This window comes from Achroia grisella, unplaced genomic scaffold, assembly GCF_030625045.1.
Source record: "Achroia grisella isolate CSIRO2021 unplaced genomic scaffold, CSIRO_AGI_Agris_v1 utg856, whole genome shotgun sequence".
In the NCBI taxonomy this organism is placed as follows: Eukaryota; Metazoa; Arthropoda; class Insecta; order Lepidoptera; family Pyralidae; genus Achroia; species Achroia grisella.
The window spans coordinates 2968423-2991135 of NW_026713045.1; the positions used below are offsets into that span (position 1 = coordinate 2968423).

At 31.6% G+C, this 22713-nt stretch overlaps 1 protein-coding gene across 1 annotated transcript in view; it reads left to right on the forward strand.

Moving 5' to 3' along the window:
• The first annotated feature begins 930 nt into the window (after positions 1–930).
• The window catches only part of LOC131852580 (protein Wnt-6), a 42456-nt gene continuing 20673 nt past the window's right edge, over positions 931–22713 (forward strand). Inside the window, exons 1-2 of the mRNA XM_059203252.1 lie at positions 931–1238; positions 22361–22581. Of these exons, the coding sequence (XP_059059235.1) occupies positions 1177–1238; positions 22361–22581 (283 nt within the window). The 5' untranslated portion in view covers positions 931–1176. The remainder of the gene's footprint in view (positions 1239–22360; positions 22582–22713) is intronic.

Here is a 22713-nt window from a genome sequence, read left to right on the forward strand (position 1 = left end):
TGTACATTTATTATTATGATATAGATTTATATGTATAAACAGGGACAAATTGAACATTTAACTTTAGGCTTCTATCATTATTTTAGTAATTCATTGTCTATTGTCGAACATACGAGTAGCAACATAGAGTAACTCCACCTGTAGATATTTTTTGAGGACGTCGTTATATCTAAAATATCGTTCGAGGCATTTTGACCAATGGTTCACTATCATTCAGAGCATAAGATCATTATTTATTAAATGCTATTATAAGCATATTATTTTATTAAAGTGTACTTACGAAAGTGTACGATAATTACGTTCTACGGGTATATTAAAAGTATATGTTCATAGGTTACCCGCATTTTTAATGATAGATACATATGGGTAGGCGATTTAATTTACTTTTTTTATTGAAGTTTGTATACAAGTCAATAAGCCTAAGTTGTTCACAAAATAATGCAGAGCTTTATAAATGTCATACATTAAAGTCACTAGCGAAGCGCCAGGTGTAACAACAGCTACAAGTTGTTTGTTTAACACAATTAGACTTTCGCACGTGTTCTCTATTTATAGAACATATTCGAACGCTCTTCACTGTCGATCACTCGTTCTGTAATCAGCCAGCTGTAAGTGTTGCCCTATCCAAACTTAAACAAATGTGCATCGAAAATATACACCGAGCACAATTCCCACGAATCCTAACTCTACAACTGACGCGCAAGATTATAATTGTACATGCAGTTAATTAAACCGTAAAACTGGATTATTAGAGTTCTTCATTAATCGAGAATAAACGATAATTTATCAAATCGCCCACACGCGTCGCTAAAATAATAAATGTTCATATCCCCACCTTTATATATCTAATCACGCGAAGCCTAATCCGCTAAAATCTTAGCCAAAATAGCGCGAAAATTGTTTTGCTCTGCGCGTGCGGCGGGGTGGGCGCTCAGGTGAGCGTCAGTCCGCGCCGCGATCTCCCGCCGACAGGGATCGACGCACGCGACACCGACACACCGCTAAAATTCGGAGTTGTTTTGAAAATCGAACGCATTTTCACAAACGTTCGAACTTCGCAGCGATTCGAAATTTGAAATTACTGTAATTTAGGGATGGCATTATTGATTTAGTAGTAGAAGTTTTTTTGGGGTCATGTTTAGGGATTGAGGTGGGGGCAGTGATGTCCGACGAGAGATGCGGCCCGTTGTCATCGCTGCGTGCTTGCTGCTGCTTGCGCCCATCACCGATTCTTGGTGGTGAGTTCATAGTTTGGGAGGAATACCATAAATAAATTAAGCATGCTACAACACCTTATAAGAATCTTTCTACAAACGATAACGAGCTCGAGAAATTGAATTGAAAACAATATAAAATTTACTTAACTCTACCTATTGAGATAATTATGAGTATTTTTATTAACTGAAGCATTAATAAATTATTTACGTTACTGTTATATATTTCTTGTTTTATTTATTATTAAGTATCGCTATCTTTCATAAACATAAAATATCTTCTTGTTCAAGTCTCTACGTACATTTTACTAGTTAAACTTCTCGTTTTGTCTCAATACTAAAGTTAATAATACATTTAATTGAATATCACAAATTTATTATTAATTATGCCTTAAAAATAGGTAAGTATCGACTATTATTATCTGTTATAACTATATAAAACAACTGATGTTTTGCTTCAAATTTCGTTGTAGTCGTTCGATAGCCGACGGCACACGTTTCATTTCAACATACTAAGATGATTAAAATGTAATTTGCATTCTATGAATGATTATTTAGTTATATATGACGGCCTCGGTGGTTTAGCGTTTTAGCACATCACTGTTTTCCGATGGTCGCGGGTTCGATACCTCGCACAGTGACAACATTTGTATTCATGATTTGAATGATTGTTTGTATCGGTCTGGGTGGTTGATATGTATATTATATATGTATTTACAAGAAAATATATCTATGTATTTATATCAATTGTTTAGTACCCAAAACATAAACTTTGCTTCGTTGGGACTAGATAGCGCTGTGTGAATTGTACAGGGACATTATTGTTTTATGTAGTAAAGGTAATACCTACATTCAACTAATCTTTATTTAGCTGCTATAATGGCAACTATTATTCATATGTGTGTGTCTTTGTAGCAACAGCACCAGGAAAGAAAGAATATCCGTAGATTGGCCACATTGTTTTGATTTAAAAGAAACTAGTGGAAAAGGTTTCAGATACTAATTGAGCACTATTAATAATTATTTTATATTTATTTAGTTATTTAACATGAAATTAAATATTTCTAAATATTGTTATAAAAATAATGTTTGATTCCGTAACAGCATATTGACAATAGAAATAAATTAACTGTGAAATTTCATAATGAAATTGTTTAATCACATTTATGAATAGTTTAACTTATGTCATATTCAATATACTATACAAAGAAAGAATAGTTGATATCTGTTCTTAACAACTGAAAAACACAGTTTAATAGACACAACCTTCTCATTTTGGAAGTCGGTTAAAAATAGAAAGTGATACCGATAACAGCCGGCGGCGCTTTTTACTCGTCCCACGTGACAGTTGCTTCAAATACCGGCTCAAGTTAAGGTCCGCTGGACACTGAATCGTAGCATTTGTTGCTAGTCATAGATAGCATTTTTATTAATATTAACAAATTTATTACATCTTTTTCTATTCTGTCTAATCATAATGAACTAGCTGTTACACGCTACTTCATTTGCATAAGAAAAGTCTTGAAAAAGCGTTTGTGGCATTTTATTTGGTTTATTATTATATTATATATACTGTCTATATATTTGTATATGTATATGTTATATAATATAAACAATCTGTTTGTAACTTTACTTACACAATATACATTACTTACGTTACAAATGATATAGGCTGTATGTGGATAGAGTCAAACTTACATTACAAATTGTTAACTATACGTCGTACTTATTAAATAGGCTAACAACAAAAAAAGTTCGTACAATCAGCATACATCTTTTGTAATGCATCATCCCTTTACTTTGTGCTAGTTACTCAGGATTCAGATCAGGTCAGATCAGCATCAGATCGGATGGATGGATGGATGGAGGATCGGATCAGGATCAGATCTTAATGTATAATTGGCTGATCAGACATCTTGTCTACTCTGGAATTTATAGTTTCATCCACCAAACAACTTATACTTACCAAATAATCTGATTTCGTCTACAAAAACATATTTCATCTGGACGTGGACAATGGGCTTTAGGTATTAATGTGTATGAAACTGGAAAAATATATACGAATGTAATTGTTTTTAATGTCCAACTTTTGAACATGCTTTTAAAATTACCTTTATCTTTTATTAAATTATCCAATCCTTTGAAAATTATACAAATTTGGTACCGCTTTATTAATATTGGTAAAATATGTAAACTTAATGGATTTATTTCATTTGATAAAATTCGCTATATAACATTTATATTAAGTAAAGAAATGGCCTTCCACAAAATAACACCTATTCGATAAAATATATAAAATGTTTGAATTAAATTTTCATTATTTATCTAAATCTTCTTCTTATTCGTATTTTTCAACTGAATTTTCCAACTGAAACTAAATATTACAATAAGAATAAACTGCAAATGGTATTACTGCAGAACTGTTACTAGAATTAAATTTCGTCGTAAGATTTTCTACGTTTACCAGCAAAAAAAAATCGTTTATGATATATTCTGTCATATAATTTTCAAGTTTGTGTGAGGCAATGTAATAAATGTCTGATTTTATTCATACATGTCACTACCTTTATTTAATCAAAAGTTTAAAACATAAATGTTCGATTGCAGTAATTACATTGTTTTTATAAATAACTATATTTAAACACCTACACTAGGTGACAGTAGAGTGATTATTTTTAATTTAAATCTATATGAAAAGATTGTCTGTAGAGATTACACTAGCCAATAAGATGGCCTTTGTAGACGCTTACGTGCATTTTTTACATACCTTTCCTTTTTAAGTGTTTAATTGCCTTTTAATATTAAATCGCCATCAGTTAAATTAGGCATATCCCTTTAATTACGCTTCCTATCGAAATGGAAATAGATTTCAATTTACTACAAATAATTACCTATATATAACTTTACACATATATATTGGATACAACACAATACACTTAAAATAACTGACTTAGTACTTATATATTGTATTTCTAATTTGACATGAACAAATAATAATGGATTACATTTTATTTTATATATATATATACGTAACTTTAATACAACGTGAATTTCCGAGGTACCCCTATTTTAGGTACCATAAAGTTCATTGGCTTGGGTTGGCAATAGTACGTTTATCAATTTAACTGGTATATCAATTACGATACAAATATCCCGCGACGAATCTTCTGTCTGGCCGTACTCGTATAAAACTAAAAAGTCACCAGTAGATTTAGTATGAACTGCAATTTATTACCAGGAAGTGCAATAAAGAAGATTTTCAACGCTCCTTACTGTTTGGTTTAATCTAAATCACAGTGTCGTTGATTTGAATTGAATTTGTTTTGTAATGTATACTTCCTTATATATTACTATGATATTGTAAGATATGATTATGGTAAGATAGTCTAAAGAAAGCTAAAAACTATGAAGGAAATAGAGAAACAATGAAAAATAAAATTATGGAAAGAATTAAAAAGATAAACAAAGAACTCTGGGCATGTGATACACACACAGCGCCGTCTATTAAAAACTAAGTAATGCTTAATTGCTTATGTTATGAATATTAGATAACTAACAGACCTTTCATAATTAAATTTAATTAAAATATACTATTTGTCTGCTTGACTGGGACTGAGATATAGTGGTTGACCAATGTATATGTTTTATGCTTCATGAAAATTAAATAAATAATTATGGCGCCAACACTTAGCACAAGAAACAAACCAAACGTTTATAATTCTAGTATTTGTTTAACAAACAAGTAGTGATAATTAACTATTAAAAACTACTATTTAGTTATAATTTCTACTACAAATGGAACAAAATTGGATGAACAATATTTTATTCTAATACATTTACTATATGAAATTTTGTTACTCTAAATTATACTGAAACTACTACAAGTAGTGGTATTGTAACAACTTTTAATATGTTATAAAACATTCAGACCGAAATTCCTTCCCAAGCTTTCCACTAGAAAGCGGCCATAATCGCTACGCCCTCAGTCGATAATAAATTCGTAATACAACACATAAATCACGAGGCATGAAATTCAATAAAGTCATATCGAGAGGCGAACCACCTCAGTTGAGTTTTTAATTTGCAATTAATCAATGCGAACCTTATATTAGGAGCGTCCATGAACAACAAAAATGATGGTTGGGCAGAAGACCGTTCGCACTGTGGGATAATTTCGAAGCGTTTTATATAAGTGCTTGAACTTTTAATTTTAGTTCAGCTAACGGAAAAAATGGAATCTGTGCAGTTTTTATGCCTTCAGCCTGCGTTTTACACCTCAAGTCGATATACAATACGTGATGGTGTTTTTATAAAGGTGTACTGATCATATTTTTTTATAATTAATATTATTTTTTATTTAATTTTTAAATTTAAGGTAAATTCCATGCTTAGTTTCTTGATTATTTAAGGTATTTTATTTGTAAAATTTAGAATACTTTTATGTTCATATTTATTTGGCAACTTGCCAGCCATCTATTTCGTCAAAGAGGCCTCTTCTGCCTATATACTGATCGACAAAGATAAAAGTAGCCTAGCATAGATATTATGCCAAATATGTTAATCAAAAATGTAGTAACGATTACTTTAATAATGAATTGGTGATTCCGCATACGCTTGTAATATTATAGTGTTCGCAGGGACAGTACAGCCACGCGATCCTCTCTGGAAACCATCGACGTTGATTCTTTGTACAAGACTTTATCTTCATCCTATTATTATCCACTAGTAATGTTTACGCACTAGTGCACGCAACAAAACTGTTGCGTGCACACCATCACGATCCATAATTAAAATGGTAGAGTTATACAACAAACAAATACAAAACTTAGTTTTTTGAAAGAAACCATGTGAAGGGAAATCACCTGAAACGGTGCTCAGAGCTATCATTAGCACCGATTAGTCCCCTATATTAATATTCTCCACCTCGACGATCAATAATCGATGTATAATAACGATGTCTGATCAGACATCCTCATACACCCTATTACCTGCATATTACATATATAGGAATATTTCAATTAATTCCAACTTGCTTCTATGACAATGGTTTCGTAATAACTTTTATTTATGATTCCAATGACTTTATCCTGTACAATTAGTGTGTTTTTAAGTGTGTTTTTATACACGATAAAGTCATTGAAAAAATTATTTTTTTTATGTAATAAATAGAATTATATTAATAGCTATTAAAATGTAACGTTATTAAAATCTGTATGTATAAGAAAATTCGTAATCGATATTTTTTTTTGAGATTATCCGAATAAATTTAACATGAATAATAAAAAAAAGAAATCATTCCTCTATAGAATATTAGTGTAGATAATTTGCATAATGAATAACTTGCTGCCTAAGCCTAAGTGAAGTCATTATGTTACATTTAAGTTGCAACTTCATTGATGAGACAGCCATAATCACAGGCTATCAAAAGAAGGCAACGAGCGGTCATGGTGAAGAATGATTCAATTTATGCGAAATTGGCCGCCTGTGACAGATTGATGAATTGATCTAAATTATTGTAAGTACGAATCTTTTATATTTATTTAAACTTTAATTATTGAAAATCATGACTATTAGAAAAAAAAAACAATTCTCTCCAAGTACATTGGTGAATGAAATATGAAAAATCACGGGTTTAAACTTTGAGAAACACTTGCACTTAGCCATCCCGGTCGGTTTAGAGCGCACATCAAAGTATTCAAAGTTTAACTATATGTGCTCACTTTCAGCAGCACCAGAAAGATACATCTCACAAGAGATGTTTTCAAAATCATGTATGTAAACGTATTTTTATTTGCAACCTTTTGGAACTGAAGATGTTTGAACCCATTTGAATACATATAAAATCTATATTCAAATATGTATTCCAATGTTTATAAGTTACTTATCACTATAGTATTTTTTTAAACCTTTTGGAAGATAGTATTGTTAGAAATTTGAAGCACGAATGAAAATCCCGGTCTTTGTATATAAATTATCATATTTCTAATTAAATACAAAGCAATTAACACTAAATATTGTGTTTCCGTTCTTACAAAAGCAAATTTGTCTGACTCGGACAAATGCTTGCCTAACCAATTGAACGCTAAATAATTTACTAATAAAGCTTTTAATAAAACTACGTATTTAAAAGCTATTATGTGGGTGCGGTTGGAGATTCCAATCATTCGCCCACGTTTTGGTATAAAAATAAAATATCTATTAGTTAATTAATAACTCTCTGGCAGCTAAAGAGATCTTGATAAATAAAATCAAGAATTATAGTAGGGATACCTGATGGGTTTGTATGTAATTTGACATGATATTTACGAAACATGTCAGCACTTCGCTTTCGCTGACCTCAGTGATGTAATTTACCACTAACGTTTCAATTTACCTATTCACTCATGAATATAGACATAATTGTATAAATTGGGATATAATAAAAATAATAACCTTGGACTATTCACACAGTGTCATCTAGCCTCAAGCTAAGCAGAACTTGGCCTATGGATACTAAACGACTGATATAAGTATAAAAATGGTTTTTTTTATAAATACCTACATATATAGTACACACCCAGACCAATTACAAACAATCACATTCATTAACACAAATGTTTGCATCGAGCAAGAGATCGAACCTGCGACCATCGGAAGTAAAGCGGTGTGCAAACCGCTAGACCACTGAAGCCGTCAATATATTAAGAATATTGCGCCATACAATATGATTTTTAGCCAATAACATCAATATGAACTTTCTGTAATATTGTTACAGATTATCATATATCTAGAGCGATGGACGTTTCCTTACAATGTCTTCACTAGACTTTTTCTTCCATCTTTCTTATATGGCGCTATTTTTTGTCATTTGCTACTTTAGCTAGCTGATCTTTCGGTCTACATCGGCCGCATTAGTACTATTAGTATTACGCATTAGTACTACAGACATTCCCGTTTCGGAATCTATTATGCAGTGAAACTCCCATTCGATAACATGATGAGCAACTCACAGAAATCCTCATAAGGTTATATCACAATAGCGAGACTAATAAAAATTGATTTGTCTTCAATCAACACCATCAAAAAGAAAGATAAAATAAATTAAAATATACGATTTAAAGCAAAAAACATATTGAAGTGTTACGCCATTTTTCAATGCAAATCTTGCTAATTTTACGAGCAATAAAGCATATAAGTATATTGTAATAATGGTTCGGACGTGACATTGCGACGGAAAAGGAAACTTTATTGGCTTCTGCCATTACATTAGTGGAATAAATTAGTTAATTTTATTGTTTTTTATTACAAAATATTAGATCGTTAATAGGTAGCCTCAATTCCACATATCTAAAGATTTATGAGGTAATTAATTTATTTACTTCACATTAAAACATGGCTACTTTTCATTTTATTAAGGCGAAGTTTCTTCCGCTAATATCACTTCATATATCTATATACTTACTACTGCAAAACTAGAGTAAGAACACCAAATAAAGAAACGTAGTACAAAACATATGTTTCAAGCTGTAGTTGTAGCAACTTTGTGGAGATAAAATCAACTTGTATTTTGTATAACTTTTTATACCTATATATATATATATCTATCTACTTGTATATATTTTAATATTTTGACAATCTATGTACTCAGAACAGAAAAACTATTCTAATTATTTCACAAAAAAAAAATTATCTGAACCAATATAAAGAAAATACTTTGTTGACACGGAATTTACGCTTTTCCGCAAAAACCTAAATAACATAACTAGTATTTCAATAAAAAGCGTCGACCCTTAACTGTCTAATGGTATCAGACAAGCCTATATCCGCTTTGTAACGTCGAGAGTAGTCACAACATTTGGATTCCGGTTCTCTAATGACAATAAAAATTGATAGATAATACTGATAGGCGTTTCACTGTTTACCTCTAATTGGAAATTTATATCCGTAAACATAGGAAATAATTAGATATACTTAATTAGCACGTTGTACGAAGGGTTAGCTTAGCGCGATGTGAATAGTCAACAAAATTTTTGATTGTATGTGTGTTATAATTTCTGTCATTCAAATGACAAGTTGTAATCCAAGTGCTATATACTTTATGTTTACTATAAATTGCAATGTATATATATAGAAATAGTATCTTATGATTATTTCGTACCATAATCCTCGTGTTTTAGGCTGCAATAACCGTTTACCATCAGATGGACCATTTGCATCTTTGCTACAATCGCCGTATAAAAAAACAGGGTGAAAGAAAAAAGGCAGATATTGAATACTATATAAAATAGACAAGGGAAAATGCTAAGACACTTGATGCGATACGATGAATTTATGACAATTATTATTGTTAGAAAAATTTAATGGAAGGAATGGAGACGTAAAGCCAAAATTGGAGTCGTATGGTATTGACATTTAAAAAGCATGATGGAATATCGTGGAAAGTAGCAAGAGCTCCATCTACAAGAGCATGGCTCTTAAATTGTGAATGAACGAATGTCATATCCCTATCAATTTGTCTTCACGGCAGATTTCTTACAGGATAACCAGAGACAAGCGAGTTCCATTGACCTATTATTATTATGTAATATTTTGTAGTCGCAAAAACAGCTTTACAGTTACAGTATTACCTAGCAGTAATTTCTAGGTTTGCCTTCGTTGCGTAGTTTATTGCTCATTAAATGCTGGGCAGTAAAATTTTCACTAGTTATCGGCGAAAGTCTGGTCTACTTCAAAACATTAATGTTAGTGGCTGATTGTAACAAAATTAAATGGTTTATAATCTTGTAATAGGATGTAGACGTTAAAATTAATCGATAAGATAAATTACGTAAAATTCAGATACGTAAAAAAATAATGACATTTAATAAATATTGAACATACTGTAAATAATAGTGGTTGAATCAAGATATTCACAATCGACGAATCTTTAAATTTTTGGACGGATTTGAAAAAGGAATTGATATAACTTGAATTAAAATTTTTAACGACGCATCTCAAAGTGCGAGAGATGTTTGATAGAAATAATGTAGCAAGAGTGATATTGTAATTAGGAATGCGAATATTATTGTTAATAAAGTTCCTGTTATATTCATGTCATTTACTTTGGTTTATTGATTAAATCTCAAAAGAAATATTTTGAGAGTATCTACTAATAAAGTATAATATTGGTATTGTAAATAACGCGTATGCAGACGTGTGCCAATTTCACGTAATTATATAATTTCTAACTTATAAACATTCTTACACGAATAATATGTAGTGTTAGAAAATAATATAACAAAACGCATATGTACAATAATGTACATGTGCGTTTTGTTATATTATTTTCTATTTATGTTTGTTATGTTGAAAAATATCAAAATTTAAAAAAAAAATTTCAGAAGATCATTTAGTACCAACATCTTAATATCTACAATTTATTCAGTAGTGGTAGAAAATAATGTAACAAAACGCACATGTACGTGGAAAACTATCAAAGATTCTGTACACAGCAAGAGAGAACTAGTTCATTTAACACCGACGGCAGTGCGATGCCCTGTCGCGCGCAACGTCGACCGCCCGCGCATGTTTGTCGTGCGCTTAGCAATGCTCTGCTAACAGCGTGTCAGCGAGACAAAGATTAGTTGCACAGACAGATACTGCAACTTACATTTCGGTGAATTTTGCTATATATATATATATATATCACGATTAGAAAAAAAATACTATTTGTCATACACGTTTTGGAGATGGTTGATCATATTAATGCACCGAAAATTTTTCTAAATGACAGTAAAATCTGCGTTGTAATCCTTTTTATGGTTTAAAATAAATAAGTTAACATACAGATAGATGAATATACCGAATTTGGTTTTTACAAACTATTTATAAATTGATATAGTACCTACATATTTAAAGTTGGGATGTATAAAAATCTTATAATTAAAATACATAGACAGTACTTAAAATTGTACTAATAATAAAATGTAGAGAATAACTAACAATTTTAACAATAGAGTTTATTTCTTTTTATATCTTACGGAATATCTCAAATGATTTTTACATATTTTTTTATTACATAGTAATGCATTGTTTCTCATTAATTTTAATAACCAAAGAAAAGTAAAGTCAGTAAAAATACCGGATATATGGTAAAAAAATATATTTAGAATATTCCAAGTTGCATTGGCGCATGCATTACTACTCAGCTCTCTTTTTGTACACGTGCCATTCAGGAGAACCTCATAATTTGAGTCCATATAAAATTGTACCACCCGCACGGTATGTAATCTTTGCCAACGTAACATCTAGAGGACAGTGCATGTCATTGTGCGTAGAACTTCACCAATTATCGTATCTCGCACCCATTATGAACGTAAACTGCGGTGGCGCTAAAACTTATGACAACTGACCACTTACGGTATGCTCGAATATTTTCAGGGACAAGTGTGCTCTAGTTTCAAAAGTATCATTTTATTTTCATACTAGTTTTTTACGGGATAGGTAGAAAGAACTTTTTTTGTCAGACTATTCTATTACTGTTGGCCGTAGCTGACGTATATAGTTTTACCAAACGACATGAGTTCGAGTGAAGAAGGCACTCCAAATCTGCGGACGGACTTATGTAGGCTAAAACCTGCCTGACGGATACGACTTTAATCTGAGGTAGGTTGAGGTAGCGATTTGAATCTTGACTCAGGTTGTAGAGAATAGGCTTGTATTTTCGACCCCTGTTAGAATGGGACGAAGGATCGATTGTAAGGGCCAGAAAGTACGTAATGCCAAAAATTGTCAATCACTATAATTCTTCTAAAGTAAGAAATAAGATATCCATAATAAAATTTGTATATAGTAAGTATGTCACGTCACAATTTTAGAGTTTACTTTGTTCGCTGATACTGACATATTAACAAATATCTATATATACTTACGAGAATTACAGTAACAGTACAGAATTGTTTATTTGTTTCTCAATATCAAAAAATAGCAGCTAATAAGATATTGGTAACAAATCCATAATAATGTAAACAAATTGAAGCATATTGTAATGGTATTTTATTTCAGTTAATGTATTAATTTCAAATACTTTAATAAAACAGTTATTTATGAATATGTATTAGTTTGACAACTAAACGTCAATCGACTGTAGTGTAACTAAAAGTTTATATTATTATTAGGATAGAATCATTTAAAATATCCACAGGTCAAACTTTCGAAAGTTTAAAAAGACAACAATGCGACCACGAGTCTCAGACCCAATTTTAACGACACGACAAACATAGCTACATGCCACAGCCGCCATGAACGGCCATGATGCGACCGCTAAAACCTTGCGACAACATTGCTCATAGCCACATAAACTTTTAAAAGTGTTTGCTCACATACACTGTGACAGAGCGATCTAGTCTGACGATTGCTGGCTGTTGACATTTGCGTTCAACCACCTCACAATCCCAACTTGTATTTCGATTGCTTAAGGTTGAAATTGGAACTCTGGATGACGTTGAATAGGTAATGGTAATGATGTTTACAGTTAACTCGTCATGCAGTCGCTAATCGCGTCGAAGTCGCGAGTTAGCGCCTCGCCCGGTGTCCGCAAACAGCTTCATTCATTGTCACCCTAGTTGAATGATTATCAGCCCTTCCGCGTGATGAATGCTCGTACCGTATACTGGATACGTCTGCGTTACCTATCAATTTTCAAAAAAACATTTACATTGAATATTTCTAACAAGTATTCTGGTATGAGCTCCTAGAACATTCATTTTGCCCTAAAAGTCAGTCATTTATTATTTTAAAATAAAATGATCAAACACATAATAACCATTAATGTTACAATTTATTGTAGCAGTTTGAAACTCCAAGTCCTACTTTTTCTATAAGTATTCACTATATCAACAGTTTTAAATAATAATTTAGCATTATTGAAATACAGAGAATTGGATTAATTTTCTAAACAGCGCAATATATGACGGGAGAAGTGTTTCTTAGAATTTAGAAAAAAGCAATATTTTTTACTAATATATTCCGTCACAGAAGAAATAAGAATGTAAAAAAAAAATTAAAATAGTTTACTATATATGAAAAAATACAAAAACCGAGTTAACAAGAAGACAGAAAAAAGATGTTAAAACATAAACTACTAAAACAAATATGTTATTTAAAAAGAAAATGATTAATACATAGCGTTTGCAGAATAATGATTTAAATATTTAATTCTAAGTACAATAAACATAAAAACATTTTTTAAATCAAAACGTTTCCCGGTAACATCTAAATCAAGATCCAGACGAGGAAAAACATACCAGATCCATAAAACTGTAACATCTTAGTCTGTTCATGAAATACTATTATAAGAAACGAATCAATAACGAAGCTATTGAGAGTTGGGTTATTTTATTTTTAAAGTAATTATTCAACATTTTAGAACCATTGGTCAGTGACGTAACGACAGTCTATCATGATACGGTTTATCTAGATAATTATATATTAATACGTGAAGCAACAACTTTGCACATGTTTTTACAAAACATAAACGATCGTATGAAATATGCCATGGTTAAAGTTTATACGCAGAAAGAAGTCATCATTGCTTTGCCTTTATCTCATTATTTAGGTGAAAAAGTAAATATTTTGTTTATAGTAATATCTAAAATAAAATTATAACAATAAAATTACACACTCTACAATATACGTATGTATGTATAATATATACATAAAAGGCTAAGTGGGGAACAGCAAATATTAAGTGGATTTAAAGACTTATTTTTTTTTAGAAAAGATTAAACGATTTGACTAGGTTGCACTTATTCAGTTAAGTTTTAAATCTATTTTTTTTTTTTAAACACTGAGTATCTTATGATGTAAACAAGTATAAACAAATCATTTATTTTCCTCCGTCTATTGATAGACATCGTTTCTTTTAATTCACAATATTATCTTTCCCTTTCTTTATTGAGTATTCAATACTTACCTACACTATTAAAACGGTTACATAAAATCGTAAATACAATTTACTTACCCCTGTTACATACTCGTCAGCATTGTACTTATTAAGATTTAATTTAATTCACAGTTGCCAGAATATAGATTAACCGGCCATTTTCAATTCCATGATATTTACACAATAAATTTATAGACTTAATACATTCATTTTCAGTTAAAGATCAACAATTTACAAATCGCAAACTGGTTACAGCCAGCAAATATCTCTTGATCCAATAAACAGTGGATTGTGTTCGTGCCAACTGCAATCCTATTGTTGACGTAGGTCATGGTGACAGTGGCCCGAACTATCATATTTAACTAGACGAGCACCGAGTGATGAAACTCGGTAATATAATGTCATAAATCAGACTAAATGTGCACGTATAAATTGCAAACTAAATAGCTCATGCCCACGGTATTAATGTATCTTTGTTGAACATTAATGCAATGGAATACAACAAACAGATTCAAAAACGCTGATTCTTATTATATACAGATAAATTATACCATAGATATAAAGTAGATTAGGATGAAAATGCTTTAGGAAAAACTATATTTAAATTCAGTATGGCATGAATACAAATTAAACTAGTATATATATAATACTAAATGTTACCCGGGACATCACCTGCTTTATTTTAGACTAGCTGTTCCCGCGACTTCGTCCGCGTGGATTTTAATTTTACTTTTCTAAAGTAAAAGTAGCCTAAGTTACTCCCTATTGTATGTACATCAGCTACTTGCCAAAAAAAGTCACGTCAAAATCGGTCCAGCCATTTCAGAAATTAGCCGGAACAAACATACAGACAGACAAAAATTTTAAAAAAGGTTGTTTTGGTGTATGTGCCTTATTTATATTCATATGCAGATAGTAAAAAACGACTATTTCAATATTACAAACAGACACTAATTTTATTTATAAGTATGTATGGATAAAAAGCCTATGCCTGCCCTTGTACACAATCTATCTTCATGTCTAATTTCATTAAGATCCGTTCAGCCGTTTACTAGTGAAGAGGTGACGAGCAGAAAAACAGCTACACATTTGAATTTATAATTAGTATGGATGAAAAAGTCTGTTATATCTACATGAAGTTACTGTAATTTTTACATATGCTAAAATATTTATTACAGCTATAAATTTACTTAAAGTAAATAGTTAATATCACTTTTCATCGGGCGGGCAGGCTATACAATCTAATATCGAAAAGATTAGTCTTAGTAAGAAAAATGCAAAAGATAGGGACACTTTATAATTTTTTAAATATTTTTCCGTAACTTAAGTTTCATTACTACAGGTATTGTTAATTTTAGATACATTAAAGTTAATATTCAATGTAATGAATTGTTCCGTACCATATATTTAGAAGTGTGAAGTACTAACTCATTAAATGTCAGCCTGTCTTTACCTGTCCACTCCGTAGGTCGGACCCGCCCTCTGGCATTTAGACAATATTAGGTTAGTAGGTGGTAGTAGTGTCAAATCTATATATTCGTGCAGTTCAAAGGAAGTGCAATGGTACTATTGTATTAGTAAAGTTATTATTTCTTGCTTGCTTGATCTATCACGTTTAAATGAAACGGCGACGTGTTCATTACTTGTACCCGCCGTTGCATTTAAACGTATATGAATTTCATTTGGCTATTGTAGAAAGGAAATGTCATCATACCATTAGCCCTTTATAGTCTTCTGTAAGTAAATTTCGAACTGTGCAATATTTACATGGGATTCTTTTCTTCAAGTCGATATCCACCGTAATGCTACCTGCGGTATATCATCGCTCCATTTATTACAGGTTATTGTTGATACATTCTGTTGTTTATAGTCTTCAGTATTATAGACTCATTTAATCCGAATCATGTTTTTTTACATTGTTATTATAAATATATACAATTTTTTTGAAAGCACTGCCCACCTAATTTTTGTTGACCATTCAGTTAAGTCCATCATTCAATTACCATGCGTAATAAAATATACAAGGTATATAGGTACTTATATATATAGTGAGCCCAATCCATTATCTTGTTATTCTCGTGTCACTAAAATTCTATATCAAGCATGACCGTAACACCACTTTCTACATATACATATATATATACTGATATTCATGTAAGTTGGCGGTTATCACTTACTATTAAACCACTTTAAAACACACCAAGTGTTAAAATATTAGGTATGGGAAAATAATGTTTCGTATCTGATTACGATACTACCTTTTTCTGCTTTCTAAAACGTTGTCGAACAGAACGCAGTGATTTCAACGAGTTTGGTGGTTCCGTTGCAAATGTCTTCATTACCGCTCTATCGGAACGGTTTGAAGAAAATAGTGATAGATAAACTAATATCTACATAGCAAAATGACCTATAAGTGTTTGTCATTCGAACCCCGACAGTACTATACATACTTCGTTACACCTCGGCCAGCCACACCACTCGCCATATGGTGCTTTGAAGAATAATTAATTGACATTCAACTTATCACAGCTAATTTATTCATCTGAATAGACAGACGTGTCGTCCGTTTGGCAATTGTCCATAGCTACATCAGTTATAACAATATTAACACTAACGCACAACCAGTAGAGCACATTTTTAAATGGCAATCGGTTATTACGGTTTTCTTCGTTAACTAAAACACCCGTTCCTAGGTAACACCTAAATTGAAGCCAAAATAAACTAAAACCAACGGAGTATTTCGTAATAGGTACTCCAAGATGTTTGACAAATATGTTTATTTTAAATGTTCGCCACAAATAGCTTAAGTAGGTCTTAAGTAGACATGGAAAATATAATAATTACATAATATATATTTATTTCAAACTAGCTTACCCACGCAATTTCGTCTGCGTCACATTTGCCTCGTTTTTCATTGTTGCTCTGCTCCTTTACGTCGTCGCGTGACGTTATACAGCCTATGACCTTCCTCGATAAATGAGCTATCCAACACTAATAGAAGTTTTTAATTAGAATAAGTAATTTCTACTATTAACAAGTTCAACCACACAAATAAACTCCTCAGCTTTATACACTAACTGTTCCGTACGACTTTGCCCGCATTTTTTTTTTTAGTTAAAACATAGACTATGTCTGGCTTTGTGACATTCTTATTATTCTCGTGATATTCTTCTTGGTCTATCTTCACGTCAAATTTCTGTGAAATCTGATCAACCATTAAGTCGGGTAAATGTAACAAACAGACAGACATACAGACACATTATGCATTATATTTGTATGGGCACAGTATTTGGCTATTACCATGTATAACACTTCCCACGTTAACGAAAGATTAGAGTATTTGGCATTGGTCTAAGAATGATTTGAGTAAAACTATTTGCATTCTAAGCAGCGCCTTTATTTATATTAGCCATAGGTAGACTTGCTTATTTCGTTTTAGCATGCAATTATTATACATTAGATTGTACATTTTGGTAGCATTTTTAGATATATTCACTTAATATGGATGATTAGGCATGACTGTTTATAAATACATTTTGTATTCCAAAAAAAATTGTCGCTAAGAAATCTCATAAATAGCAAATAGGTAAGATGTATTTACATTAAACATTTATACTACAGTATAAAACGTTAGTATTAAGTTTCACAATTTTTTTACACTTTCTGTCTTTTATGTTGATTTTACATTTTCTTAAATGTCATCCACACTTCCACAATTAATCCATTAATTAAAAAGTTACATACATATATATTGTGGTATAAACAAAATAATATAATCTGTAACACATAACCTTTCTTATCCTAAGTCTTATAAAATAAGTGTATACCTATTGCATAAAGTAATTCGTATTTTTATTTTAGTTATAACAATAATTACAATTGAATTTTAAAGTTTTGAAATGTACTATCGTCTACAAGTCAATTTTTTGTCTTAATCGATGTAGAGTAAGATACGTGTATACTGTGGCCATGACACGTGGAGAGACAGATCTCGAACAAAAAGAGAATTAATATAATGAAATTAACTTAAGTACCGAATACAAAAAGTATAAATTGATAATAAATAAAAAAATAACATAAATCAGCAGTTACGCGCCCATTGGGCTGAAACACACGACAAACGTCGCGGTGTCAGCTCGGCCGCATTCAGATGCCACTTGTAAGCCGATTGATTCGCCTAATGTAAGCGCTGGTAATGACTCGCCGAGGCTTTGTATTAACCTGTACACTCCTGTATATATGTTTTACCGAAGTAGACTTTGTAGAAAGTCGCCAACAAGGATAGTACTTCGATATTAGAAATATTTCTTCATCCTCAAAAAATAATAGAAGATTCTTTATTCAAGTAAACATATATTGAAGTACTTTTGAATAATCATTGCTTATTTTTAAATCTACCACTCATTCGGATAGCTATCTCATCATAAGAAAAAAATTGCGTGTGACTCTTTTAAATAATTTGTTGTAACTTTACATTTTTAAGTTGAAATGTGTGAATACAAACTACCAACTAAAACAATATATATAGAGTCAAAATATTAAATATACAAACAATTGGATGAGTAACTAAATAAGAGTAAATCAGTCATAGTGATTAGAGCCGGGGACTGGTGTAACTACCAACTAACAATAATTCATCATAACAAATTTATGAAATGTCGATGAATTTTAATCATATTTCTCTTTATAGCATACTAGCTACTCGCCCCGGCTTCGCACGGGTGTACATGTATTGTATATATAAACCTTCCTCTTGAATCAGTCTATCTATTAAAAAAACCGCTTCAAAATCCGTTGCTTAGTTTTAAAGATTTAAGCGTACATACGGACAGACAGCGACAGCGACTTTGTTTTATACTATGTAATAATAAATATATATACCAAACTAGTGGTCAAAACTGTAACTACTAAAATATTTATATATCTGCATGTTTCTATTGGGCCTCTACTTAGTGTCTTAAATATTTCGTATCTACAGATATGCTACAGACACCGGCTAGTTACAGTTTTTTCCACAGTTTAGTATATATAGATGTGCACTTATTAACGTTATAACATCTTTGTTTATGTACCAGGTTTTACGCAAAAAAAGATTTATGGTATAAGAAAAAAACATGTAAACAAGTGAGGAATTGAAGCAAAAAACTAACAATCGTGTATGGCGCTTGAATAATTTCCGATATAACACACCGCATTGAATCAACTCACAAAACTTCGATACAGGAGTGTTATGAAACACTGACGTGGCTATCAAGTAAACATTTGCGCCAATTTGAGGGTTAATAAAATCATTTCGCACTGGAATCTTGTATTTCACCTGTGTTTCGGTCGTAACTTACAAGCATCTTGACTTTTACGCTTGTACTCGCTTTTTTACTGTTGTAGTAAAACTGTAGGTCAACACTTCTAGTTGTTTGCATGAATTAGATGGATTCCTGATATATTTATTTACGTAACATCTAGAGCGTTCGAAGAGATGCCAGATGTGTACACTTTCATTATTTATCAATTGCATAACTAGGTTGGTCTATATCACTTTATTAGAAAATTATAACCGAAGTATGTTAGTCTATATTGAAGCCATCACAACACATTATATTAATCATTGTACTTACCACTATATGTCTGCGTAGTCTTAATATTATATTTCTATCGGACAGTATTGAAATTTTGCCTAATTTATATATATACAGATTGTCTAAACTGTAGTGTAGGGCACAAGTATGTCATGCAAGTATTCGATTTGATTTAGATTTGATCTGCATTCGCATCTGTTGATAGGCAGCTCATGAAACTCTGTCGGTCGATTTCATTGAAAAACCAAACTACAATTACAACTACAGCTTCAATAGTAAAGAGCTTTCACTACTGAACTGTCTTTATCTGTATTATTTGTCAATTTTCAATTTTTATTGAATAATTGTTACTACTTATCAAATACGTATGTAATATTATCTTATTTGTGGTAGTATTAAATTACTACTGAATTATTAAGATTTATATATGTACTTCATACTACAAATCGATGAGTGTGACTCATGATGTCAGTGATGAATATTGAATTCGGAATGTATTGACCATTTATTGAAATTGTTATAGCATATGTATAAAAAAAATAATTTTGTTTCCAAAAAGATTAATAGTTTAGAATGCATATATGTATAAGTACAAAACATTCATTTAAATGTATTGAATACAATTTACCTACTAGGCAGATTATTAAGCGACAGCATCAAATAAAATAATAAAGCAGGTACCTACACCTATCTACCAATAATATCCTACGGTCTAAATAGCGACTAACGAAAGACTTGTCCATCTGTGTTTTACAGCTGGACTCTAGGTCTTCTTCAAAATATTGAAAGAAATAACTTACTGAGTAAGAGGAGATAAGGTAATGAGTGAAGATTTTCAGTTTTATTTATTGAAAATTTCTGCCATTTATGTAACCATGTTGGTTAGATGGTTGTTAGCATTCCAATGCCAACAACCATCGAGAAACTCCAGTTTCTCGAAACATACTAGTTGAATTTAAAACAATTTTATTTATATTTTGGATAGCTATTGCGGGTGCAAATTTGTTCGTGAAATTAAACTTATTTTTTTATTAATATAGACAATTTTCTAAAATAAAAGTAGTCTAAATTACTCCTTAACATTAGCTACAGAGTGAAAGTCCCTTTAAAATCGGTCCCGCTATTTCAGATATTAGCAAGAACAAAGAGACAGACTGACAAATTTCTTAAATTTAATTTTTTGATGGAGGGCCGTATATACCTCTGTATACATAAATACATTTAATGAAAAACTGTTAATTTTAAATTACAAACAGAGACTTCAATTTAATTTATTTTTATAGATTTATAATTCTGTAGAAGATAATAATATTAAAATAACCTCATCTAATTTAAATATTATGAAATGAAACAGCTGTGTGTAACTAACATTATACTACAATAAAAAGTAATAACATATCGTTATTAGATAATAATACCACATAGTAGGTTAGCTAACAATTATTAGGTAATTATCTACACGAAATCTTGAAGTCCGGAAAACAGTTTAAATATTATTTTTGAAATCCAATCCACATTTATAGGAGCGAATTCAATGCAAACAATGATTATAATCTCAGTCAGAAAAACAAAATCGGTTTACATAATGGTGTAATGTAAACTATTAACTGATTGACTATGATTGACCGTGATTGACTGGAAGTTTTGAATACTTACCGAACCTGAAACTTAGCAAATATCCACTGCATTTCGTCTTTCCCCACGAAATCTTAATCTGCATCACATCCATTTTTTTGTCGACGCGAGCACCGTCGACAACAATCGAAGCAAACGAATGATGAAAATAATCGATCAACTTCGATCAATGTCGAGACCCAGTTCCCGGAAAGCAGTCTACAGACACGTCTAATTTTATTCCGACTAACCAGCTTTGCACTCAATGCTCTCAGTTCTGACAATGAACTCTTATCGAGTAAACAATCGATCTTTCGTCACAACCTGGCGATTGGCTGTCGTCGCCGCCGTGGCCAGTCGTATATCGATTCCAACAATTTAATACCACAACACTAGTTGTAGTGAGGATGTCGGATTTTATGACTGTGATTTTGTAACACAGATTTAAAAATTTATGATATTACTGATCGTACCTACTGATTCACGTGTAATTATTTATATATGTATGCATATTGATATATTATATTTTTTCTTCTGGATGATCATGGTATGGTGCTTCCGTCTACGCTAACGATTTGCGCTGGCGTTCATCTTGTCATCCATTGGTACCCACCAATGGATGACAAGATGAGTATGAGAACAATTCAGTTAACTCGTAATATAACTACAATAGTAACATCGTGATAAATTTACCAGGATTTTGCCACAATGTTTTCCAGGAGGAACCGCGTGTTGATCAACCTGACATGGTACGTTGCATGCAATGAGTTCTTCAGTCCACATTGCCCTCTTCAATCCCCCTTACAATCCCCTTCCCCCGATATATTATATTAGACTTATGATTATATTGCATGTACCTTCTACCATGTATTAATAAACTTATAGTTCAACCTTATATATTAAAGTTAATTAAATCCCGTACGAAGTCAATTGTAAAAATTAAAAAAAAAAACGACTAAGTAAATAAACATTATCGATTGCAAAAAGTATCATAATCAGATTTGAAGACTAATCGAACTAATACTCGGTTATTAATTATATATAATTTGTTACAGGGCGTCTGGCAGCGCAGTTATTCTAGATCCCCGTATGGTCTGCAAGAAGAACCGGCGCACGCGGGGCCGCCTCGCCCAAATCTGCAAGAACGAGACTGGCTTACTGAAGGAGATCATCAGGGGCATCACCCTGGGTGCTACGGAGTGCGCCCATCAATTCAGAACTAGAAGGTGGAACTGCACAACGCAGAGACGCAGCATGAGGAAAATACTTATGAGGGGTAACATATTATATCACAATTTAGAAATTACACATTTGACGGCTTCCGTGGTGTAGCGGTTTAGCATGCCGCTTTACTTTCGATAGTTGCGGGTTCGATTCCTAGCACAGTGCAAATATTTGTATTCAGGAG